The following is a 26,213-nucleotide window of genomic DNA, read 5'->3' on the forward strand; positions in this document are numbered from 1 at the left end:
GAGAACGCGCATCGTTCATCGTTGCAGTCACACATGTCAGATTTTCTTTCAGATATGAACGATTTTTACAATCGATATCGTTCAGATCTGACAGAAAATCTGACCGCGTGTATGCACCGTAAGACTGCTTTGGGATGGGCCAATCTGGGGAGCCACAACAAGGAGGAAATGGAATACAGTTTCAGAGCATTTGATTCAATTGCTACCCACACCATCTCAGCTATGGGTCTATTCCACAGAACGCACTGTGCTAACCTCGCCGCCATATAGTAGGATTTAAAGTTTGGAACCCAAAGGCCACCGCTAGATGTGTGTCTCTGCAGCATATCCCTCCTCACCCTAGGGAAGGGGTTCCCAAACTTTTCAAATCACGGTGCCCTAGAGTATCAGCATTTTTTCTAAGGCACCCCATGGCCAACAGTTGAGAGATTCTGCAAAACTTAACTGTAGTAAATTGTGCTTATATGTCACCCTTAAGTTCAGTTTTGTGGTGGTTGACAGGGCTGCGCTTCTTTTTGTCCACATATTTTTTGATTGGCTGTCATTAGCACTGGTTTTGCCTATCACACTGACTAAAAATAATTTTATTTGGTACTGGACCACCAACCCGAGGCACCCCTGTAAGTGCCCTGAGGCACCCCAGGGTGCCATGGCACACAGTTTGGGAACCACTGCCCTAGGGCATTTTTAAGATCAAATGAATTGTGATGTTATATGCTGTAAATGTTTAAAAACATAAGGAGGTACAGTACTCTTATTGGAAGTGTTTGAAATAAATATAAAAGTCTTGGTAGCAGGTTCATTTTAATGGCATTGATTCTACCGAACCAAGATATATAACAGCTTCCCCAGCTCTCCAAATCTTTATTAAATTGTGCTAGCAGTTTTAGGTAGTTAGCCTGGAGGAGCTGATGATAGTTCCTGGTGATAGAAATACCCAGATATGTAATCTGTCATCTATTCCATTAGAAACCCCCTACCATTTTTTTAATTAATGTACAAACCAAATAACTACACAACAAAAAATATGTGGCTTAGGTAAACAAACAAAATAGAGGAAGCGGCAGCTATTTTTTTTTTTAGAAGATCGGTGGTGCAGCCATTCAATATGATTTTTGAATTCAGTTAAGTTGAAAATATAAATATGTAAAATAATTGTCTATAGGAGTCATTAGAAAAATAACAAGTGTGTTAATACAGTGTCAGCACTCACACAATAGGTCTGTCCCCTGTTTACACAGCACTTTATAATGAATAAGAATGAGATTTGAAATGAAAACTGTCAATTTCACTAAGATTGCTAGTTAGTATCCAAATACAGCCAGCATAGAAAATGAACAGAAGCTGTACAAGCTACATAAAACAAGTATAAAAGTTAATCAATCCTAATTAAGTGCTTGTTCACACAAATGTGCATTGAAGCATTAAAATGGCAGATGGCCATGTTAGCAGAATATGCTTTCTGTCGTATAAATACATTTTTTAAGATTCCAATATAAGTTATTCTCAAGGGCTAGCTGGAGGCAAAATAATTTACGGGTAAATAAATTCTCCTGGTCATGGTGACAAATGTTTACAGCTTTTCAGTATTAATGATCCCTAACTGGCTAATCTCAGTAACTGATTTTGTGCTTCACTTAGAATAATCTAAATGATGATGGTAAAATGTCACAATGAAATCTCAAGCTAGACAAAGGGGACCGCATAATATTATACATACCATGTGCAGACAGCTGGATTAACTGATAACTTCCCGTACAGCAGTATATAAAAAATGGTTCTAAAACTTTGCTTTCTTTGAGCAGAGCAGATATCTGTCACAATTGGTGATAGACACTTGCAGGAATTTTTACTGTTTTCACAAACATAGTTATACAAACTGTTATAGACACTATTGGCCTCTGGTAGGTCATACCAGTGCATATGGAGTATCCTCCTACAGTTCATTTCACTGAGTGTACATAACGAAGAACATATGAAAATGTGGCAGTAGTTCCAGTGTTATGATCATTGAGTACCAGTTGGTTTTGTCATTTGTCATTTTGCATTTTATTGTTAAATTCCATAATTTGAGAAACTTATAGTCTATACGGCTGGGATGTCAACACTTAATTCATTCTTCTCTTTGGTGTGGTTGGAGTATAAATAGTCCAGAAAAACAAATATTGAAAGGATTTCTGTACAGAACAAAAATGATGGGAGGACTTTCGCTTGAAACACAAGGCCAAGCATGAGAAATTCCAGTTGTGGCTTTTTAAGGAAAGGCAAAACAAGATCATTTTTGTACTTTGTCAAATTTTAAATACATTATTAAACAAGTTATAGATCAGTGTAACCACCCCTATTAGAGCCTAATTATGATGCTAGTCAGAAACATTAGCCAATGCATAAAAGTAGCTCCCAGAAGCTGTGTACCACGGAGTGGGTACCTCAAAGCCTACCATGCTTTGTGCTTACTCAATTGCTTTTACAGCTAGTAACAAAAGGAATTGTACAACACAATTAGTTAATATTAAAAAACCTATACATTTCCTGAAGCAAAACATGGAACTGTCCTTGAAAATAAAGGATACCATACATAGCATTATGAATACCCTAATTTAGTACTTGGGCAGGTGGGAAATGAGGCTCACTACTATCTAAGACAAGGACAATGACAGCCAGCACCTATAGGATTTGAGAACACACTGCAGCCTACCAAATTAATTTTTCAGAAAACACTTGGATTTTAATAAATAACTTTTGAACACCGAGTGTGTTTAAACTAAACTAATCTGACCAATTATAAAGGATATTACCTTACAGAGAACAAATCTTTAGCTTGTATCCTGTCGGAAACTTTTACTAGAAATTATTATACATCAAAAGGTTCCATAGAAAGTTCCATCTAGAGAGTATTTACATGATCATCAACTAGCTGCTCAACCCTGATGAAGTGCAGAGCCAAATTGGACTAAATTGAATCTACTGAAGAAAAAAAAAAAAAGGGTGGTTGGGTGCACATAGTGTACTAAAAGATTATTATTTGTACAGATGTGTCCTCATACAGCTAGATGATGTGATTCACGCTGAATCATGTCACCATGGCCCCGCCCCATACTTCACAATGCCGGTAATCTCAGCAATGTGTAGTGGGGCCAGGATATCTCAGTCGTGTGGTCACCCTACCCCCGCACCACCACTAATGTCCCTGTCCATGCCCCCCCCATGCCGTCCGGGCAGCCAGAATGTCGGCAAGTATGACCTAGATCCCTTCTCTAACCTTGTGGTGTTCCCATCCATGGTTTCAAATCTGCCTTCCCACTAGAAATGATGTTTTTCTTTATGTTCACTGCGTGTGTGGATACTCTCCCAATGCTTTGCATTCCTACTTGATATTGCTTGTTAAAATAAGAGTTATGGTATAACATACCTTTGTTAACTCTCTTTCTTCGAGGTCCATAGGGTCCACAGGAATTACCTTCGGTATGTGGTTGGAGTGATCCAGGCACCAAACAGTTACAAGCTTTAGCTCCCAAGATGCACTAGGTCCTCCTCCATATATACCCCGCCCCTGGCTACAGGTACTTAGTTTGTTACCAAGCCCAAGGCAGGAGAAGGACGAGGAGAAGGAAGGACAATCGTACACCAGAAACACTCTAAGAAGAGGGAATCATTGAAATACAAAAGAAAATGATTACCCAATAACACAGGTGTGTTAGGGTGGGTGCCCTGTGGACTCTATGGACCTTGAAGAAAAAGAGTTAACAAAAGGTATGTTATGCCATAACTCTTATTTTCTTCGGTTTTCGATAGGGTCCACAGGAATTACCTTGGGGATGTCCTAAAGCAGTTCCCTTAAGAGTGGGGACGCTCCTGTTTAGTAAAAAGGAGATTCCGATGCCCAAAGGAAGCATCCTGAGAGGCAAATTTATCAAATGCGTAACATTTTAGAAAAGTGTGGCCGGAAGACCACGTGGCTGCCTTGCAAAATTGTTCAGCAGAGACACCACGACGAAATGCCCACGATGGTCCCACAGATCGAGTAGAATGTGTTGTCCCTGTGTTTGGAACAGAGAGATCAGCTTGTGTGTAAGCTTGAGAAATCGTTATGCGAAGCCATCTAGCCAGAGTCTGTTTGTTAGCTGGGCAGCCCCGCTTATGACAGCATACAACACAAAAAGATAATCTGATTTCCTAATGGTGTTGGTGCGATCTATGTAGATATATAGGGCACGTACAACATCCAGAGAAGCTTCACCTACAGAGAGGTTTGAAGACTGGAAGGCTGGAACCACAATTTCTTCATATACATGAAAGCGGGATACTACCTTAGGAAGGTAAACCGTACGAAGAACAGCTCTATCCTGATGAAAAATCAAAAAGGGGGAGCGACAAGAAAGTGGTGCCAAATCAGAGGCGATAGCAAGAAGAAAAACTGTCTTGGCCGTCAACCACATAAGGGGTTCAAATGGGGGAGCCTGTAGAGCCCTGAGAACCAAAAACAAATCCCACGGAGCTATCAGAGGGACAAAGGGAGGCTGAACCCTCAGAACACCCTGAAAAAATGTTCTAACATCAGGCAGCGGAGCGATCCTTCGCTATAACCAATCAGAGTGCAGATGCCTGAACCCCCAGGGTGGCCTGGCGGAGACCCAGGTCTAACCCAGCCTGGAGAAAAGCAAGCACTCGTGAGACCCTAAAAACTTCAGGATCATATTTTCTTAGATTACACCATTGAAAATACAAGTGCCAAATACTGTAATAGATGCGGGCAGAGGAAGGCTTTCGTGCCTTGAGCACCATCTGAATTACAGAAGCAGTAAAACCCTTGGCTCTTCAAAAGCCACGCCGTTAAAGACAGAAGGGTAAGGTTCGGATGCAGACAGGGACCCTGTGTTAACAGGTCCAGCCTTAGAGGAAGAAGCCATGGAGTGTCTATGGACAGTCTCTGAAGGTCGGTGAACCAATGGCATCTGGGTCAAGCAGGGGCTATCAGTATTACTGCTCCACCCTCCTGTTTGAATTTCCTGATTACCCTTGGAAGGAAAGACAATGGAGGAAAAATATATGCTAGCTTGAAGTCCCACTTCACTGATATTTCACTCCACAAATTTGGCTGAGGGATCCCTTGTTCTGGAACCATACCTGGGGACCCTGTGGTTGTGGCCTGAGACCATGAGTCCCCATTTGTCCACTAGGATCTGAAAGACATATAGATGAAGAGCCCATTCCCCGGCGTGTATATTCTGCCGACTTAGGAAGGCCGTTTTCCAGTTGAGGACTCCTGGTATGAATACTGACGAGATTGCTGGAAGATGACATTCTGGGCAAACCAGAATGTTTGTCACTTCCGCCATGGCTGCCCGACTTTGCGTGCCTTCCTGATGGTTGAGGTAGGCTACTGTGGTCGCGTTGTTGGACTGTACCTGGACAGGCCTGTCCTTCAGTATATCTTGTGCCTAAATGAGTGCTCTGAATACTGCACACAGTTCCAGGATGTCTATGGATAGGAGACTCTCCTTGGTCGTCCATCGTCCCTGAAAGGTGGGATGACCAGTCACTGCGCCCCATCCGCGGGGCGCAGTGACTGGCATCAGTAGTGAGGAGCACCCAATCTGGAATCCAGAAGGGGCGACCCCTGTTCAGATGAAACATCTGCAACCACCATGAGAGGGACAGCCGAACCTCTGGAGAAAGACAAATCTCTGGAGAAAGACAAATCGTCTGTGACTTTATTAACTGGTAATCTCCGTTCCACCGGGAGAGGACCAGCTGTTGCAGTGGTCTGGAGTGGAACTGAGCATATTCCACTATTTCAAAGGTGGACACCATGGATTCATTTATGGACATCTTTGCAAGTGTGGATTGCATGGGTTGTTGATGACAGTTGGTAAAAATTTCGTTACAATAGCCCCATTACAAATATATTTACTGAGAAAAAGGTTGATGTGTTCAATACTTATTTTACCCGCTGTATGTCCCAATGGTGTTCGTGAAGAAGTGTATTATAAAGATGTGTTGGACGGTTACAGTGGGTTGACTTATCAGACGCAGTATGGACGGGTTATGTATGTATGGGCATGTTAGTATGGGAGCAGAAGCCCTAGGCACTGCAACCCACAGCCAGCACTTGCGGGGATACAACAGAACAGCTATCATCACACTGTCACCGAATCGATGGCGCCCAGCATCTCCAGGAGTGCTGGTCACTGCCACCAGATTGATAAAAATGAGGACTAAAAAAAAAAAAACAACTATCTAAAAGTAGCTGGGATACCCAGCGTTGCTCAGGTTGAAGATTGGACCCTGAAGTACACCTGTAGCCTTTATTTGTTCACATTGTCATCACCTATAACAACATTCCATTGATCGTGAAAAGGACCCCACTGTTTGCTAACATGCATGCAAACAGTGGCGTAACTACTGTGGGTGCAAGGGGTGCGGCTGCTTTGGTGCGACTGTGGCCCGCCGCTCCCCCTGCACCCAGTCACGCACACAAGGTAAAACGGTTCAGTCAGGGCTGCCGAACAGGGCCCCGGGTGTCAGCGTTGTTGATTTGGTGTCGGCCTGCCAGCTGATTACAGCTGGCACACCGGCAAGCAAATATGGAGAGACAGCTCAGCCGTTCGCGAGGCAATCAGAGCATTCAGCAGTGGTAGCTCATGATTGGCTGTCAGTCCACGAGCTTCGATTGGCCCGTGAATGGCACATGATTCAAGTTGCGCTGGCGCTGTCTGTCCATGTCTGCCGCTGCCTGCCGGTATGCCAGCTGTAATTACTACTACTGTGTGGCATAACGTGAATGGGCTCTGTGTGGCATAACTTGAATGGGCTCTGTTTGGGGGCAAATGTATGTGTTTTTTTTACCTCTGGTTGGGTCCTTTAAGGTCTTTCTATGTGGCCATCAAAGTTCTAGTTACACCCTTGGATGCGAACACAGACAGCTGACTAATATATATGGTGACTTTAAAAAGGACAAACTGGATTTAATATGAACTTTCATGAGTCAAAGTTTGACTCTTGCTCAGACTGTGAGGTTAAATGGATAATTTTGTAGCTTTCACACAGGTTTTTGGAAAACTAACTATTTTCACTTCAGCCAGCCCTGAAACCTGTGTAATTAAATAGTGACCTCATTTTTAGGGATTGTGTGACAGTGTGTGACCCTGATGAAGTTTAAACCTATGTAAAAGCCTAATCCTGGTCAAACTACACCACCCTGCCAAATTTGGTGGAGCTAGGGGCCTGATTCAGAGCCGCTCGTAAGCGGACGCTCGTTCGCTCTGAGCGATGTTCGCACAACTGCGCATGTGTATGGAAATTGTCACTGCGGTCGGAAATCGTACGCTCGCAAAACAGCTACTTTGATTGACAGAATGTACCGTTTGTGGGTGGTAACAGGGGAAGGTGCTTGAAAACGGAGGCGTGCCAAACGGTCAAAAGGGCGTTTAATGGGAGTGCATAATTAGTAAAGGAGCGTCATCGACCACGTCACTCGCAGTGATTGCGGTAGGAAAAACCTACAAGCACTGCTAGCAGTTCAGATGCCTTTCGATGTACCCGATTAATCTAATAAATACCGGAGATGACGTGTGTTGCGAACGGCAAAGGGGCGTCTTTACAAAATAGCGAGCGCTTTTTTGTTCGCTCGCACAGACATAGAGGCGTCAACAAACCGCAAAGAGCGAGCGCTCAATTTAAATAGCCGGCCCCTTTTTTGGAACGACCGTCCGCAAATAACGTCCGGCTCTGAATCAGGACCTGGGTCCAAAACTCTGGCTGTGCATAAAGGACAAAGACATACGCTTTTTCGCTTATAATATAGATAATTTGCCATGCACATTGAATCCGCAATTAACAGGCATCTGCTGCAGTGGTTTGGTGACAACATCCAGGATACCCTCTGAACAACGTGGGAAGTTACCTTACGTATTTCGGCCAATTTATTTGGCGAGCAGGGTGACACCCTTGCATTAAATCATCTCTTCTTTTTGTTACAATTAAACATATTTTAATACACTATGGGTGCCCACTGTTTTTCCCCTATAAAATATATTCACATAGTTGCATGGTAGCAGGAATAGAAATAGGGGAATTGGTCTACTTACTCTCACACTTCATTCCCTGATGTATTAACCCATACAGTAGTGATCCACAGTGGTCACAGAATGTCGGACTCCCATATGTGTGGATCTTAAACTTGTGCTTACTCCGAGGGTCCTGCAAAACAGAGAACAGAGATTCATGGGGATGAGACAACATTGCTATATATAACATACAGTACATGTTACATACAAGTCAGATCTATAGCTTTAACAAGAAACCCAAGTGCAGTGGATCTGCCTCGACAAGATTATCCAAAAGGCAACCGAGGCTGCTGCCTAGGGCGATGTGGGTCATAGGGGTACTGCTACATATCCAAATAACTTTTTATTTCTTCTTAAGAATAAAGCCCTAAGAGGGCCTGAATTACTGGGGTGGTATGTGAGTGCTCGCTTAGAGAGTGCCACTGGACCAGCGATTCATCAAGGGTTAGTGGCAGGCTGTGCTAATTTAACAGCTTTGCTCAAAATCACAGTGTACTAGGGGTGAAGCACTGTATATATTCTGGGCCAATCACAAGGGTCACAGGTTAATGTGATAAGCTCCTCCATGCAGGCTCCTCTGCACACTCTCCTCTGACTCCTTAGTAGCATGGGACTGAGGTAAGAGTTGCCTTCAGAGAGTTAACCATTAATGGTTTCAAACATCAACGGACATCCCTGCTTATGCTGCAAAGCAGGGGGCAGTCCAATTAGGGTTGGGGGCAGGGCTTAGCAATACAAGTGTTGCATATCAAATTAATCAGCACAGTCTGCTTGTGTGTCCTAGATGCATTGCATAGCTACTTACAGCAAAAAAATATGCCAATGCCAGCAGAGTAGCACGGAACCTGGTGACTCACTCACGCCAGGCAGATCGCGCTGTACGGCGTATTGAGGCTAGATGTATGATGACACATCTGTATCTTATAGAGGTTATGTGGGTGGTTCTGGGATTTGATAAGCTTGTCTGAAGAGGAAGGGCATTTAACAGAGTGGGTGGAGCCCGAAAAAAGTACTGTAACCGTGAGTGGGAGCAGGTAATGCATGAAGACGGCAGACGCAGATCTTGTACAGAGCGGAGAGGTCGGGTTGGGAGATATTTTGAGATAAGTGAAGAGATGTATGTCGGTGTAGTTTGGTTAATAGCCTTATGTGTAAGTAACAGTATTTTATACTGAATTCAGTAGAATACAGGTAACCAATGGAGGGATTGACAGATCGGAATAGCAGACAATGAACATTTAACGAGGAAGATCAGCCTCGCTGCTGCATTCAAAATGGATTGTAGTGGTAAGAGTCTATTTTGGGGAAGACCAGTAAGGAGACTATTGCTATAATCAATGTGGGAGATAATGAGTGCATGAATTAAAGTTTTTGCAGTGTCTTGTGTAGGATCACATTCTGGATATGTTTTTTTTAGATGTATGTAACTTCATTTGGAAACAGATTGGATGAGATGAACAAAGGCAAGTTAAGAGTCAAGGATAACACCTAGGCAGCGAGCTTGTGGGGTAGGGTTGATAGTCGAGTTATTAACAGTGATAGAGATATCAGGTTGGTCAATACTATTGAGCGGTATAAATATTATTAACTCTGTTTTGGAAATGTTAAGTTTGAGGTGGCGAGAGGACATCCAAGATGAAATGGCAGAAAGACATCCAGTAACTCAGACCAATACAGATGGCGACTATCTATCTAGTACTGCTTTGCAACCCATATTTACAAATATTATATCCTTACATTAAATACTGGATAGTGAAAACATAAAAACTAATTTAAAAAAGATTGTGTAGCAGTGGCAGTATGAAAACATATATCACTAGAAAACACTGAAGCAATTGGTCCCAGTGTAAACATTTTTTTCTGACTAATGTGTTTGAAACATGCAGTGACCTATTATGTGGAGCAATGACGACAGGAGAGTTGTCCATGAAAGTTCACCAGGAGATCATTAATAATATTTAGAAATAATATTGGTGAGAGCTGTATATAGGAATTAGTGTGCATCAGATGTATGATATTGGTCTGACCTGTGTACAGCAAAGAGTGTGTATCTGGTGTGCGATATCAGTATATTCCATGTATAGTGATGAGTGTATATAATGTGTGATAATAATGTGACCTGTGTATAGTCATCAGTGTATATGAGTGAAAAGAGTTTTATCAATGGATCGAAGGAGGGGTCCCAAACCATTATTTTGCCTAGGGCCCCATGCTGTCTTAATCCAGCTCTGAATGTTGGTCAGATTAACAGCTAGAAATATTTGTCATTGTGGAACACCTGTGGTATGTTGGGATGACAAGTGAGTCGCTAAAGCCGCCCATACATCTTGCGATTTTAAGCTGGTAAGATGTGTTGTACGATTGTCTTTGAAATTCTTCCCTTGAAATTCTCCATACGATGTGGTCAAATGGTGTACGATTGATCGTTCCGATCATACGAAAAGATGCATACATGTGTATCACATTGTACACAATAGATCGTAATCTTACGGTTTTGCAGTAAGATCTACGATCCAGCTATACGACTGCGGGGACACGCATCGGCATCGTAGACACACAGAATCAACACACAATGTGCACGATTAATCGTTACGATTGATTGAAATTGTACACATCGTGCAAAAAATCACACCGTGTATGGGGTGCTTAAGTGCCAGACTGCATTCTTGTGAATATTGAATAAGCTCACAATTAGGCTAACTCCATCATGTAGGTGAGTGTGCAGTTTAAGATTAACAAGATCCCCAAAAATGTGCATGCACCCTTAAGTGTTCTGAAGTTTCATTGGAAAACAAGGTATATTATTAATGAAGACACAAGTTTCAAGTATAATCTAGCTGAGGGTTCCAAAGTATCACTGTAGCTGCCTTATCTTTTGGTTCAGACTGTGTCCCCGGGACTGAAGCTGTATAAGATCAGAAGAGGGATCGGCAAATATAAGGCATCTGCATTCGGTCACACAGAACTTTGGTTGTACAGAACTATTTGAAGATCATCAGTTTAGCTCCTGCTACAGAAGGACAGCAGAAGAACCTTTATTATAATATGAGCCACATATGAGCTAGATGGTGCTTTAAGGAAGAGGCCACCAGCATAAGCATCACCCAAGTACTGTCTTAACAAATAAACCTGGCAGACCCAGCCAGCTTATCTATAGTCAAAGAATTAACCCTAAATTGTCCTGAGTCTCAGGTACAAATATCATGATTAAATTACATCGAGCTTGAGCAAAACAAATCCATGTGGAACAGGCTTTGATTCTGCTCTGCTACAAAATTCATTAGTTAATCAGCCTTCACTTTGTCTATGAAAGGCCTTTCAGAAAAGCCATTAACAAGCTATGTTATTAGAAATTGCTCATCAAGATTTTCTTTGACATTTGATGGAAATGAATTGCCTATAAATGCATTTCTCCAAATTTAGAATTTTCAATGCGACCAATGGAGAAGCCGGGGTATTGTATCCCGAACATAAACAGCCAGCTGCACCCACAAAACGCTGTGCATTAACCATTTGCACCCAGAGTAACAATTCAAAGACATGTCACAATTATACATATATCTGCCAACTAATCAGCAACATAAGACCTCACTTTTTTTTAAAAAAACATCAGAAAGTATGCTGAAGCATAAAAAATTTAAATCTTCAACATTATTAACACTCCTAAATGCTGTAATCCACACCTGTATGTTCCATAGACATCATCCACATGGACATGGCCTTACACGTGTTCAGGGATCACACATTTACCACTCAAGACTGCACTGCTTACTTTCACTATGCCTTATAGATGACTAATGCAGGTGATGAGCAGGTCAGAGGTAAGAATCACTTTATTGTGGATGCACATACTAAACTATATGCAATGACATGCTGCTAAAACTATACTGATAAACCTTTTAGATTTTTTTTTTTTTTTTTTTATAGTCACAGCAATGTTGGCAATTTCAAGTGACTAGTAAATCATACTCAGATAGAGTAATAATAGTAAGCTATTATACATTTCAGCAATATTACTAACTATTCAGCAGCAGCCTATTAAATCTGAATCAGTTTGTGAATAACTATTTAGATAATAGATGCATATCTCCAGGTCTCTGTTACAGAATCTGTCATGTTGTAACCTATAACAACATATCAGACATCATCTTTCACTGGTCTAGTGCAAGCTACATGAATGAAAGGGAACATATGAATGCCTGTAATGAGTTTGCTATTAAATAAGCCATAGCAACCATTTTTTCATAATAGAAAATGGTCTACAGGTTGTGTGAAAATGTCATCTAAAACAAGTTTTTCTTCATCAACATTACAAGGCAATAAGCAACTGCATAGCTGTACATGATACATTAACACCCTAACGTCTGCCCTGTTACTAAAATCCAGAAGCATTAATTGCTATTATTTCTCCTATCTTGTTAGTACCACTGATGGAGAAAGAGCACTCTAACGAGACAGAAAGTTATATACCGTTTCATACAGTTAATTTATTTCCCAAACAGTAAAAGATTATATGTTCTGTTGAGAGCAAATTATAACATTACTCTTCTTCTAAATATCATTACTATTCTATTTAGTTTATAATAATTGCTGTGGTTTTCATGTTAGGTTTCAGAGCAGTGGGCATACAACTGGCTACCAGAGCCGTAACTAGACTTTTTGGTGCCCTGTGCCACAAAGATCATTGGTGCCCCCCTAATTTTTCAATTAGCGACATAATGCACCCGAAAAAGGGGCATGGCCTCATGGAGAAGGGCCAGGGAAGAGATAGAGGAGGCCAGGAGATGCTGGGGATAAAATAAGAGGAACCTACAAGTGAGTATGATAATAAACAGAAAATTGACAGGCCCAAATAGCTCCCCCTGTCCTGCTGTGCCACGGCGCCACACACGCCCTCTGGTCTCGTGCACCCGGCTGGACTGCCTGAATTAGGATCACATCTGCAGTGTGGATATAAGGTAAGCTGTCGCTTCATTTTTTTATCTATGTATTCTTGACGACGGGGCTTGATAGCCCAGAAATGTTGAATAAATATCTGCATCATTTGAAGTCCTGCAGTGCCGTGTGGTGACTTGCCTGTTAGGCAGTTCATGACCATTTTGTATTATTACTTCCAAGGGCACGCAGGCACCTTGCTCTATTTGTGGGAGAGTGCCGGACCGAATGTATCTATAAAATTGTGGAGCCCTGCTAAGGTTTCTCAGGGTCAAGGCACCCCACTGTCTTTAATGTTACAGCAACTCCTGGATTTCTCCATCATACCGGATTACAACCATAGTCTATATATTTTTTTACAGCATGGATTCAGCAACATCAGCATCAAGCTCTAGTTCAACAATGGATTTTAAAAGTTTAAACCTAACCTACCAAAAGGTGAAACTCTTAGCTTCACTGAAGCTCAAGCTAACAGTATTTTGTTCTCAGAGTTATCTATTGTGGAACCAGATGATTTGAATTATGAAGATCTGTATCACACTTTGCTAAAATTACAGAAACGTGAAATAGATTATTTGCTTCACGGAACATCACTCTCTGACTATTTCAGCAGAAAATTACTCCAAGAGGCTTCAGAGTAAGAAATACACCTAGTATAGGCAGAATGAACCCTGAATTCTTCCGTAAGTGGGTGGCAATTTAAAACAAATGTAGCCTTGACTTGATGCTATTGGTGATAGAGGAAGCGGGACGTGAGCTACAGGTCACCAGAGCAAAACTGAAAATCTGTAAGAATACTCATTCCAGCACTTTGTCTGACTCTAATTATGACAGATGGCTCAATAAGTTGAAGTCTCAAAGTGATATATACAAAAAAGATCTGTTATGGTTTAAAAAGTCCAAACTACTAACGGTCCAACAGGACTACTAAGATAACAGAGTTTATCGCTGGTTATCGGGCAATGAACCACAGAGAAGCCCCAGACGATTCCCGAACAAACCAGATAGGAACTTCGGGGGTAATCGATTTAGACAACAATATAATTCATCCCTAAGCGATAGTGATATTGCAGTCACCGAATCGGATGATAATACTGTTGCTCAAAGACCCCCTTTAGGGGCCATTATGCACCAAGCAGGAGAAACAAAAACAAAAGAACAAGACGTCACCACGTGGTAGCCAAACAGAAAGGGTCTTCAAGAGCCACAAACAGGAACACAAATTAATTTATAACTTATCTAAAAGATTATCCAAGTACGAAGAAAAAATCTTACATTCATTACTAATAATAAAATAACTTTCAGTGGCAGATGGATGTACATAGAATGAGTCGGAATTTGCGGCTGAAGGAACATTTCCAACATACTTCGCCCTCAGTCAATGAACATCCTCTCTCTAATTTTCATAAATTACGCTCGACTTCCAAGTATGATCCTCCTTCATCTAATGCATCGATTCGTGCATATACCAGACTACTGGATGACTCTATGAATAGATTTTCTCAAGCATCATCTAAAATACACCACAATCTGTCCAGGGCTGAACATCAAGCATTAATCAAGTTAAGCAATGAGCAATGATAAGAGTGTCAACATTCGCCCTGCTGACAAGGGTGGTGGAATTGTCTTACAAAACATCGAGGACTACAGGACTGAAGCCTTACGATAATTAGGTGATCGCTAAGTGTATGACAAATTACTTTCAAATTCAACTTCAAAATTTCAAAACAAACTTACACAAATACTACAGGAAGCCCAAAACAATAACATTTTAGATCACAAAACCTTTGAAACATTACAACAATCTTGTTCAATTACTCCAGTGTTATACACTGTACCTAAAATACATAAGGACATTAATAATCCCCCCCGGCCGGCCGATAATATCTGCCAGGGGCTCATTGTATCAGCCTATTTCGCAATTCCTGGCTTTTCTGATACAGCCACGTGTTGCCAGACAACCTACCTACCTGAGAGACACATCTATGTTCTTAGAATTAATTAACAATATTACTTATATCGCTGAGTACACCATCATGTGTGCCTTGGATGTCAAGGATTTATACACTTGTTTTCCACATAATCTGTGTCTAGCAGCAGTAAATCTATTCCTTGAACAACTGGGAGATGATTTTTTGTTTAACCACAGCCTGTTCATCCAATTATTGGAGATGATCCTTAGCAGGATTTTTTTTCTATTCAATAGTGTTCCCGCTAGGCTGTTTTAGCGGGGCGCGGCGCCCTGCCCTCCAGGAGGAGGGCAAAAAGCGCCCTGCCCTAACAGCCTGCGGGAGCCGTTCTCACCCGCAGGATGCAGTGTCCCGCGGGTGGACAAACATGCGGTGACCCGGTCACCGCCGGGGAATAGACGCCGGGCGCATGCGCTATTCTCCCTTTCTGCAGCGCTTGGGGGCTGCCCGGCATGTCCGTAAGCGCCGGGCACGCCCCCAAGTATGATGAAAAGGGGGACGTGTCTTATAGACACGCCCCCTTTCGTAACCACGCCCCTTTTCGGACGCGCGCGCGCACAACATTGCCCTCTCTAGCTCCGGCGCCCTGCCTGCCGCCGGAGCTAGAGGGAACACTAAATGGTGAGTACTTTATTAAAAAATCAGGATGTGCAATGGGATCCGCGGTCTCTCCCTCCTACGCTAACATGTTTGCACAAGAAAAAGCACTATTCTTTGACTCTAGCAATACTAGTCAACATATCATCTTATATACAAGATATATAGATGATCTGTTTATCTTATGGAATGGAGGTATTACCAATTTTGAACAGATTATGACATCAATCAATGAATCTGATTCACCTATTAAGTTTACATACAGATGGAGTAAGGAAAACATTGACTTTTTTGATGTAGCAATTGAGCTGAAGGAACGAACATTATCCACATTGGTGTTCTGCAAACCAACTGACAGGAACACATTATTACGATCTAATAGTCATTGTCTGCCACCATTAAAATGTGGATTACCCTGTTCCCAAATGTTAAGGATAGCAAGAATCACAAGCAATCCAGAGTATCTACCCAAGGAATTAGACAAAGTTGTATATAAATGTAGGGAACGGGGATATACAAAAAAGAATTAATCAGCACTAAAAATAGGGTCCTTAGGATGAATAGACAATCTATTCCATCCTTGTGATAAAATTAAACAAAATGTCTTACCTTGGATCACTACATACGATACAAATAGTGCAGCCATCCCCCAAGTTGCTGAAGCACTGTGGCCGACTATATCAAATGACAAGGATTTACCAACTTTTCACAATTCCAGAACCATGACTTGCTATGAAAGAGGCAAAATCTTAGAGATTTCTTAGTGAAAACGGATATTACAAACTATAGGCTGAATGACCCCCTCAGTACCAACAAACCATTTGGATGCTATAAGTGTCCAGCTTGTGTCCCTTGTAGTTATCTACAAACTGGATCAACTTTTCAACATCCCCACACGGGCAAGACGTATAAGATCCAACATGTTCTTTCTTACAACACTACACTTGTTATATACATCATTACTTGTCAGTGTGGTTTATTTTATGTCGGCATGACATCAAGGAAATTTAAAGAGAGATTGGCCGTACACAGGTCATCTATAAAAGCTGCACTCATCAATTAGCTTCTCTTAGATATAACAATCGATCATGTCCCAGTACGCTTTAGGGGGGGGAGATCGCATTAAAGCTTTAACTAGATTGGAGGCTTCCTGGATCTTTAGACTTGACACTGTGGCACCCAGGGGGTTAAATGATTGCATTTTATGGAATACGTTATTGTAACATTTTTTATTGTATTACGATCGTTATTCTTTTTTCCCCTGCTGCATATTGATCCACTTAATTTATGATTAACCTTTTTCTATTGTTATTTTCATTATCTTATTTTAAACTATGCTGTTTATCTATTTCCATTTTAATTTTTTTACAGAATGTGATGCTGATTATCTATGTCATCCTTTGTTTTTTTCTTCATTGTCACTATTACTGGTATTTTTGGGCTATTGTTCTCAATTTTTTTGGTTCATTAGTTACATTTTCACTTTTGTTTCACACATCTATTTCAGGCAGTTTAGAACCGGGCAAGCGTCTTAGGTTCCCATGGTAACCGCCAGGGATTGAAGCTGTTGCGTCATGCCGGCGCGCCACACAGGTCCTCCGGTCTCGTGCACCTGGCTCGACTGCCCGAATTAGGATCACATCTACGATAGGGATATAAGGTAAGCTGTCGCTTCATTTTTTTTATCTATGTATTCCTGACGACGGGGCTCGATAGCCCAGAAATGTTGAATAAATATCTGCATCATTTGAAGTCCTGCAGTGCCATGTGGTGACTTGCCTGTTAGGCAGTTCATGGACATTTTGTATTATTACTTCCAAGGGCACGTAGGCACCTTGCCCTATTTGTGGGAGAGTGCTGGACTGAATGTATGTATATATATATATATATATATATATATTTATTTATTTTTTTTAAACACAGAGTACCTTTGTCTATCTCTCCTTATAATTACCACCTTCATATAAGCATTTAGCATATCTGCCCATGAGCTTTAGACTCTCCTTGTTTTATTTGGCTGACTCCAGCCCATTGAGACAGTTAGTGACTGCAAGCTTCAACTCATCATCACTTCCAAAAATGTTTTCCTAGCTTAGTGAAAAGGTGAAAATCGCTTGGAGCAAGGTCTGAAAATATAGGGTGGATGGACAAAAACCTCCCACCTAAAACTGTGAGAAGTGATGGGCATCCAAGTCAATCTTTGTCAAGCACATTCCTTTGTCATTTCACACTACTTTCTCATATCACTATGCATCTGCTTTAGTTGACGATAAATACAGACAGGTCTCACTTTCTGCGCATTCAAGAATCGAATAATACTCCACAATTCACAGTCGAAGGGATTTTGTATCATAGCGTTCATTTTAACAACGCACAACATAGCCATAAACAACCACAACAGCACGAGCACTTAGAAAACAGGTTAGGGAAATTAGTTTTTTTCTATGAATAAGCTTTTATTTTTCAATTAAATAACATTTATTCTGTATAGTTTTAATTAATTTGTTAATTTCATTTTCTTCCCACTCAGTTTAGCAGAAATCCCAAATCTGTGGCTCACATGCACACAATCTCGGAGGCTGGCCTGGCACATAAGTTAACTCTTACTGCTCTGCGCCAGAATCACTGGTTCAGCTGAGTATTTTACATTTTATATACATTCTGGCAATAAGTGACCACATAAACCTCCTGCACTAATCAACTCTTCCATGCGTCTACTTCTCTCTTCACTATATACTGATACAGGCAAACAGAAAATACATATTGTAGCAGAAAAGGGTCTCACACCTCTCTCATGCACTACAAGTGTACTCTGAGAGAATCATCTGTGTAATGAAGAGAGAAAGTCATATTTCTGAGGACTGGTGCTGACGTGTTCCTGTGGGGTGGCTGCTGTGCCCAGCTGCCTCCTAATATATTCAGAATGCCAATGACGAGAATAGATTTAGGGTGCCAAAGTGAGTGACAGTATAGGAGGATTCCCATTGGTTTTACCCGTCTGCTGGATTCTAAAAATACCACAAAATGGGCTATTTCCAGCTCCTGTACATGTGCAGTGTCCATTCTATGCAGGAAACACCCACTCACAAATCTAGGAGCTAAATGAAAAATATGTAAGCTCTTCACACCTACCTAGCTTAGGATCAGCTGACACACACGGCTTGCTGCAGCAACAAGGGTCCCTCCCAGCAATACAGTGTCCCATTTAAAAGTATTTATCATTTAAAAATTGTACTACTGGGAGAGAGTTATTGATTTTTGAAGATTGATACAACTTACTTTAAAATGCAACATGGATGACCCGCCACGTAATTCAGCAAATATATTCTCACATACCACTGGAAACGTCCAGAATACATGTATTTAACAAATGACGAAGATTGCAATCTACATAAACACACAAGAAGCTTAACTATCCAGGGACAAGTTCTCAAAAGCAGTAGGATACATTATATGTACTAATAATTCTCAAATTCACTTAACAAAATTGTAGAGCAGAGACAGGATTCTCTGGAGAACTTTGAGTAATAAACTAAATAAGGAAAATACATGCCTCTTAATAGGTTCTGTTTGAATGTCAAGGATACGGAGTTAAAGTTACTATAAAGCGAACTCTTCCCACAAACGCTGAAACATTGCTTTAACCTTGCAGCTTTCACTATCAAGCAGAAATCTCCATTCTATTAATGATCAACAACTTCTCAAGTGTCTGCAATGACTTGTTTCCATCATTTCTATATTCTTCTTTCCTGATCTGATAGTACCACATTTTAACTAAACCCTAGCCACATTGCCAGTTGCCTCCACCTGTCAACATAGTTGTCAGCCTTGGCTCAATAAATTAACAGGATGCCTTCTCTCTAGGAAAGTAGAATGACATTAGCAAAAGTATTGAATCACATCATCAGCTACACTGCTAGCTACCACTATCAAAATACTCTGGACAGTGGAATACAAACATAATTCTAATACCTTATCTCTGTTCAAACTTCCAAAACCAAATGCATTTTCAATATATTTAAATATCTTCTCTCGGTATTCCACTCGAGTCTTCTCTTCCATTACATGATAAGCAATGTTTTTTAAAAATTTCTATAGGGGCTATTTGTCACTTTCTCGCTGTCATTTAATTGGGCTTGCTCCATGATCAACTTGCCCAAAATGTGCTAGACCTGATGCTGCCCTTTACTACTGTTTATGGCATTGTACCCCCATTAAAAAAGTTGACTTCAAATAAAAAAAACTTGCAATTTCAGAGTACGTTAATTTTTTGATGCTGACTCCAGAATGGGCAATTTTTGCTATATTGACAACTACCTCCAAAATTTCATCAGGTTGCCGTAAATTACTTTTAATACTCTCAGCTGTAGCGAGGAAATGTATACTTCAGCAATGGATACAACCCACTCCTCTTTCTGTACAAATGTTTAAAGATAAACTCTTTAATGTATTTAAATGGACTGGATTGAGACATTGTTACATACAGAACAAAGCATTGATAAGTTCTTCACAGTTTGGGAATCTTATTGACACCTTAAACATTTCAACTAAGCAACAAATTCACAGTTGTTTTCGTGCAACATTATGGTATGAAACTAGAATATTTCAATCTGCCCCTCCTATTCAATTTGGTTAATGTATTAGATTATATGTAGAGGATACTGGGCTACCGGCGATTCCCCTCCCCCTCCCTTTTCCTTTTCTTTCTTGCCCTCTTTTTCTTCCTTTCTCCATTTTTCTTTTTTTTTCTCCTCCTCTCATTTTTGCCTTTGGAGAGGATATAATTCAATGGTAATTTGTTAAGCGTTTTTTGTACTACTACAATGTATTTGTATGTATGTCACTTATTGTGATCACCTATGTTGTTATGTATTTTGTAACGAATACATTTAAAATCCAAATAAAAACAATTGAAAAATAATAAAATAAATATCTTCTCTACCCTCCCATAGCAACACATCTATCATTCAAATCCCAAGATTTTTCTTCAAGGACAATATTTATATGACAAAAGAATGGTAACCTTTTCCTTGATCAACAGCCTGATGAATAATTCATTGCACCCTCTGGTATATTCTCTCCATTCGAACCCACAAATTAAAATGAAGTGTGCACTCTATTACCCTCCTACTGTACTACCTGTCCTCTGGATTATATAACTTCACAAATCAGTTGATCTAGGTTTCCTGTGCTCATCCAACATTGTGCAAGATCTGTGTCTCTCAACCACAATCATTTCTTGCTCTAAATCTTCGTTACAGTACATTTTTGAGCAGCACCCACTCTGTGAAAGGTATTCCGCTTGCAAAACTTGAAAGTCATCAAGCTGAACTCACCTTTTCAGGCAAGCGTTTCAAATTCCTAAACCTCCCTCTTAACCTCCTTAAGCTTACCACTGTTAACACAATCTTTATTCTAGTGTTCCCAATTTCCACCCCTCTACTCAATTCACAGAAAACTTACATGATATTTTCTTTCTATGCTCAAACAACTATCTGCACACCAATCAACACAATAGTGTAACTGGATCACATAGCCCACTAAGCCCGTTTCGTTTTGGGTCAGATCTTTTTGCCAAGTTTGGATCCCAGAAAGAGGCTATACATCTGTCCTTGAAACCTCATACAGTCAGGTGCATAAATATTGGGACATTGACAGAATTCTCATTTTGGCCTCTATTCACCACCACAATGGGTTTTGAAATGAAACAAACAAGATGTGCTTTAACTGCAGACTTTCAGATTTAATTTGAGGGTAATTACATTCAAATCAGGTGAACGGTGTAGGAATTACAACGGTTTCTATATGTGCCTCCCACTTTTTAAGGGGCCAAAAGTAATGGGACAAACTAAACAATCCTAAATCTAAACCAGTTCCATTGGCAGCCATACATGCCCATGCCATGATACTACCACCACCATGCTTCACTGATGAGGTGGTATGTTTTGGATCATGAGCAGTTCCTTTCCTTCTCCATACTGTTTTCTTCCCATCACTCTGGTACAAGTTGATCTTTGTCTCATCTGTCCATAGGATGTTGTTCCAGAACTGTAATGGCTTTTTTAGATGTTGTTTGGCAAACTCTAATCTGGTCTTCCTGTTTTTGAGGCTCACCAATGGTTTACATCTTGTGGTGAACCCTCTATATTCACTCTTGTGAAGTCTTCTCTTGATTGTTGACTTTGACACATATACACCTACCTCCTGGAGAGTGTTCTTGATTTGGCCAACTGTTGTGAAGGTGTTTTTCTTCACCAGGGAAATAATTCTTCTGTCATCCACCACAGTTGTTTTCCGTGGTCTTCCGGGTCTTTTGGTGTTGCTGAGCTCTCCGATGCGTTCTTTCTTTTTAAGAATGTTCCAAACAGTTGATTTGGCCACACCTAATGTTTTTGCCTTCTCTCTGATGGGTTTTTGATTTTTCAGCCTAATGATGGCTTGCTTCACTGATAGTGACAGCTCTTTGGATCTCATATTGAGAGTCGACAGCAACTGATTCCAAATGCCACACCTAGAATCAACTCCAGACCTTTTACCTGCTTAATCGATAATGAAATAATGAGGGAATAGCCCACTCCTGTCCATAAAATAGCTTTTGAGTTGATAGTCCCATTACTTTTGGCCCCTTAAAAAGTGGGAGGCACATAAAGAAACCGTTGTAATTCCATCACCGTTCACCTGATTTGGATGTAATTACCCTCAAATTAAATCTGAAAGTCTGCAGTTAAAGCACATCTTGTTTGTTTCATTTCAAAGCCATTGTGGTGGTGAATAGAGGCCAAAATATGAACATTCTGTCAATGTCCCAATATTTATGGACCTGACTGTATATCAAATTCCAATTTTCCAATAGATTGTAAGCACACAAGGCCCGCTTACCTCTTTGTCTGACGTTAATACCCAGTTTCGTTTTATTACTGTTTTTTTTTTCTTTAATAAATTCTTTATTTCAAGATTTTATAAGTAGTACCTCCAAGGCACCTGTCTGATATGAGCAATTTGAGTAACATCTAATGCAAAATCTGAAACAGACACGATAAAGCACATTACTATACGGGTCATTCCATGTCAATTCATGCAGGCCATGACACCCACCGACTCAGATTTTCATGAAACTTTGTACACTTGATACTACAACATAGCTACAAATCCATGTAAAATTTTTCTTCTCTAGTCCTCAGTTTTTGAGATATAGGGGGTAAATTTTTCAAAAAATTGCTCGGAAATGCCACTCCTGATGCTCTGTTTTATGTGAGGTGTATATGGAAAACATCCCTATTCTCAGTGACTAATCCACATATCACTCAGAAATTTTGTCCCTTTCTCAATCAGAATATGGAGGTTACAGAAAAATTTTTTATCAACCTTACCTGACTCAGAGTCATTATACATTCCTTTACTTCATACTTAATAATTTTTTTGGTGCAAAAAAAAAAAAAAAGGTGGGTTCAATACTCATTATCAATCTAAGGCAGAGGAGTTATGGCCCTTTTTTTTTTTTTTTTTTGAACCTAAAAATATACTTTGAAAGCCTATGAAAGAAAAATAATGGGATTTTGATTTCCTGTATGAGTATTTTAATGTTTAATTAAAAATCTCTCTTTAAGAATGAAAATTACCATTAGATGTATAAGGAGTATTTAAATTTGTATATTTCTATATAAATGTGCAGATTTCTTCTTACACATAGCCCGCGCTTAAACTTTTTTGTGCGAAAAACTGCTATTTTACAGTGAAAAATCCATATCCAATTAGCCGCAATAATTTAACAGCGGTAATTTTACCACAAGTTTCACTTCGCCTACAATGAATATACTCATTAATAAATATAAGAGATGGAGGAAAAGAAAATATAGGAAGAAGAGAATAAAAAGAAAAGTGGGAAGAAGGAGACATAGAAGGGATGGGAGGGAGGGCTAGGATGACCTGGGTACAATGTCATAGCTCAATCAACAACTGCTGTGAACATGGAGCTTATCGTATACAAGAGTTGAAAAAGCACAGTACCTGCTCAACAAGACCTAAATCAGAGAACATGTTTCAAGAGATAACCTAGGAGAAACTAAGGGGTGAGAAGTGATGCATAAGTGCTGGAGTCCTTGAAGTCCAGACAACTGAACCAGATGGACATGAACTTTGTATGTTTATCTGCGTTTGAAAGCAAGAGGTAATCTATGGACATGTGTGAAGTCAATTCTTTGACATTATCTAAAAGACGGGGAAGGGGGGAGCACCAGTGAACAGGAAAAACCGCTCATGCCACATTACTTCTGTGCTGAAGCAGAGAGAGTAACAGTAGAAGCAGAACCGAGGACAAGTTGGCACGGAAAGTTTCACTATTTCCTTGGCCAGATTGATAATCATGTTCCAGAAAGGGACAATGAGAGGACAGCCTCACCAAATGTGGAAAACGAAGCCAGTCTACTTATTGCATCTCCAGTTCACGCTAAATATTTATGTACAGTGTCTGGACATCTGTACCATTAAAACCTTGTATTGCTTCTCAAGAAGTTCAAGGTGGGATAAGCAGGCATTAATGAGTTCACAGACCTTATCTATACAACCCTTTCCACGTTAGTCACTAAATACCTATCCCATAGCTGTATGAAGTTCAACACATGTCTAAACGGGCCTTGCATACATTTTTTTTATAGATACCAGATATGGTATGGGTGGGGTGGTGGGTGGTTTTGGTACACATCATCTCAAACGAAGCCAAATCTCTATCAACGACCAGTCCACCACCCACTGACGACAGAAAATGTCAAGACTTAAGGAAGCGTCAGTATTTCGCATCTTCGAGAGAGTATACATTTTGAAGCTTCTTGAAAAAATTTGTATTTACCTTTCGTTATTACATGACCTGCCACCACTACAGACTAGTGTGTGTGTGTGTGTGGGGGGGGGGGGGGGGTAGTTTCTAGTCACCCATGCATTATAGGATACCTTACACTACTTGTAAGGAGCAACCTGTCTAGCAGTAATATTTATATTTAAATTAAATTAGAATGTTGAAAATAGGTCTACAATATGTACATCTGTACCAACAATTCCTTTGTGACAAAAATACTATCTAAGATGCAAAATCTAGGAAAAAATATGTAATATGGGACACAGGACGAATACTAGTGAACTGCGCCATGCCTTGTGGCGTGCATCGTTATGCTTAACAGACACTGAATTGAACTGGTACACTGTGGGACACAGCTGCACTAGAAAGAGCAGGAGCCAAATAGGTAGTAAGCATTGAATTAGAAATAAAGCTAGGTACCTGGATCAATAATGCCATGTATGTAATCAATATGACAATAGATACCATGCCAGGTGATCAATCAGGTGGAGTTCCCTCACAGAAGTTAGATGGGGAGAACAGAAGCTCCAGGAAGTGGACCTCCAGATTGGACCGCAACAATAAACAGCAGGGAGGCCAAAGCAAGCCGGTCTGCCTTCCAACACAAAGGGTGACACCCCTGGACTGGAACAAAGCAGGTGAGTGAGTGATGGTTTCCAAGCAACGGGAAAGAAGCTGCCGAATATGGGTGCCTCAGCACCAGGTAGTGATGCAGCCAGAATGCAGTTTCTCAGTGGAAAGGAGGAAGACACCAGCAACTTATCTTCAGGTCAATAGAGCCCAGTACGGACACAGAGCACCGAAACTGCATAATTTCAGGGGCAGAAGAGCATCCACGGTCCACAGGCTTTGGTTTGCATGACCAGGAATGTGCAGTTGGTGGTAGGTGCTGATCCGGCAATTCAGGCCAGCAGAGTGGGGAAGATCAGACACCAGGGAGTCCAGGAGATTGCTGTCACCCCAGCAAATGGTTGATGACAGCACCCATGTGAGACGGAGCCTAGGAAGGAGCAGGTGTATGCAAAGGATGGCCTTACCACCACAGTGTATAGTTTGACACTTAGGCCTCCCTCACAAAGAGGGAGACAAATGGATCTTCTTTCCCAGGTGAAAAAGCTGCATGAAGCAAGATTTCACAGCTCAACAGATAACCTGTAGCGCATGCAAACTGATGGCAGAGGCTTCACACTGAGAACGTAGATCCCAATGAGGGTGATGGATTTAGAAACCATGAATAGAGCTCTCCAGTGTACCATCTTAGGCAGCTAAGCCACAAACTTTTATTACTGCTTTTGTTCCCAATTCTAAAGCTCTATAGAATATATGGGTGCTATATAACTAAAAGGCAAACATAAACAAATACCTTTGCATTCTGGCTTAGAACTTCCATCTGGGGAACCTTCTACCCAGCCTAATGAAGAATGAACTGTGAAGCCTTGTTAAATATCCACATGCAGCCATTAATGTATACATTTGGGATTTAATGAGGTGGTAGAAACAAGCCACTTGTTCAAGAAATCAAACCACCATCAATACTTCTAATACCATCAATCTTGCTGTTTGGGAAAGCAATGTGTTTTTTTGTTTTACAGAGGAGACATTTCCATAACAATAGCAGACCTATAGTCATATTTATAACAATCCTTCTCTAAACCTTCCCTTCCCTCCTTAGCAATAGACAGGTTAGCCGTTTCTTTGATGGGCAGTAGATTGTGTGACATCATTTAGTGCAGATGCCTCACAAACTAGACTTTGTTTAATATCACAGCATAGCAGCTGGTTCAGTAACTC

At 40.7% G+C, this 26,213-nt stretch overlaps 1 protein-coding gene across 2 annotated transcripts in view; it reads right to left on the reverse strand.

Moving 5' to 3' along the window:
• PRKCA (protein kinase C alpha) overlaps positions 1 to 26,213 on the reverse strand; it is a 436,189-nt gene that overhangs the window by 151,112 nt on the left and 258,864 nt on the right. For both annotated transcript variants that reach the window (XM_088468544.1, XM_088468543.1), the window contains exon 4: positions 8,091 to 8,202. In XM_088468544.1, coding sequence (XP_088324670.1) covers positions 8,091 to 8,202 — 112 coding nt within the window. The remainder of the gene's footprint in view (positions 1 to 8,090; positions 8,203 to 26,213) is intronic.

Source organism: Taudactylus pleione, unplaced genomic scaffold, assembly GCF_031769625.1.
Source record: "Taudactylus pleione unplaced genomic scaffold, aTauple2 ptg000012l, whole genome shotgun sequence".
Lineage (NCBI taxonomy): Eukaryota > Metazoa > Chordata > Amphibia > Anura > Myobatrachidae > Taudactylus > Taudactylus pleione.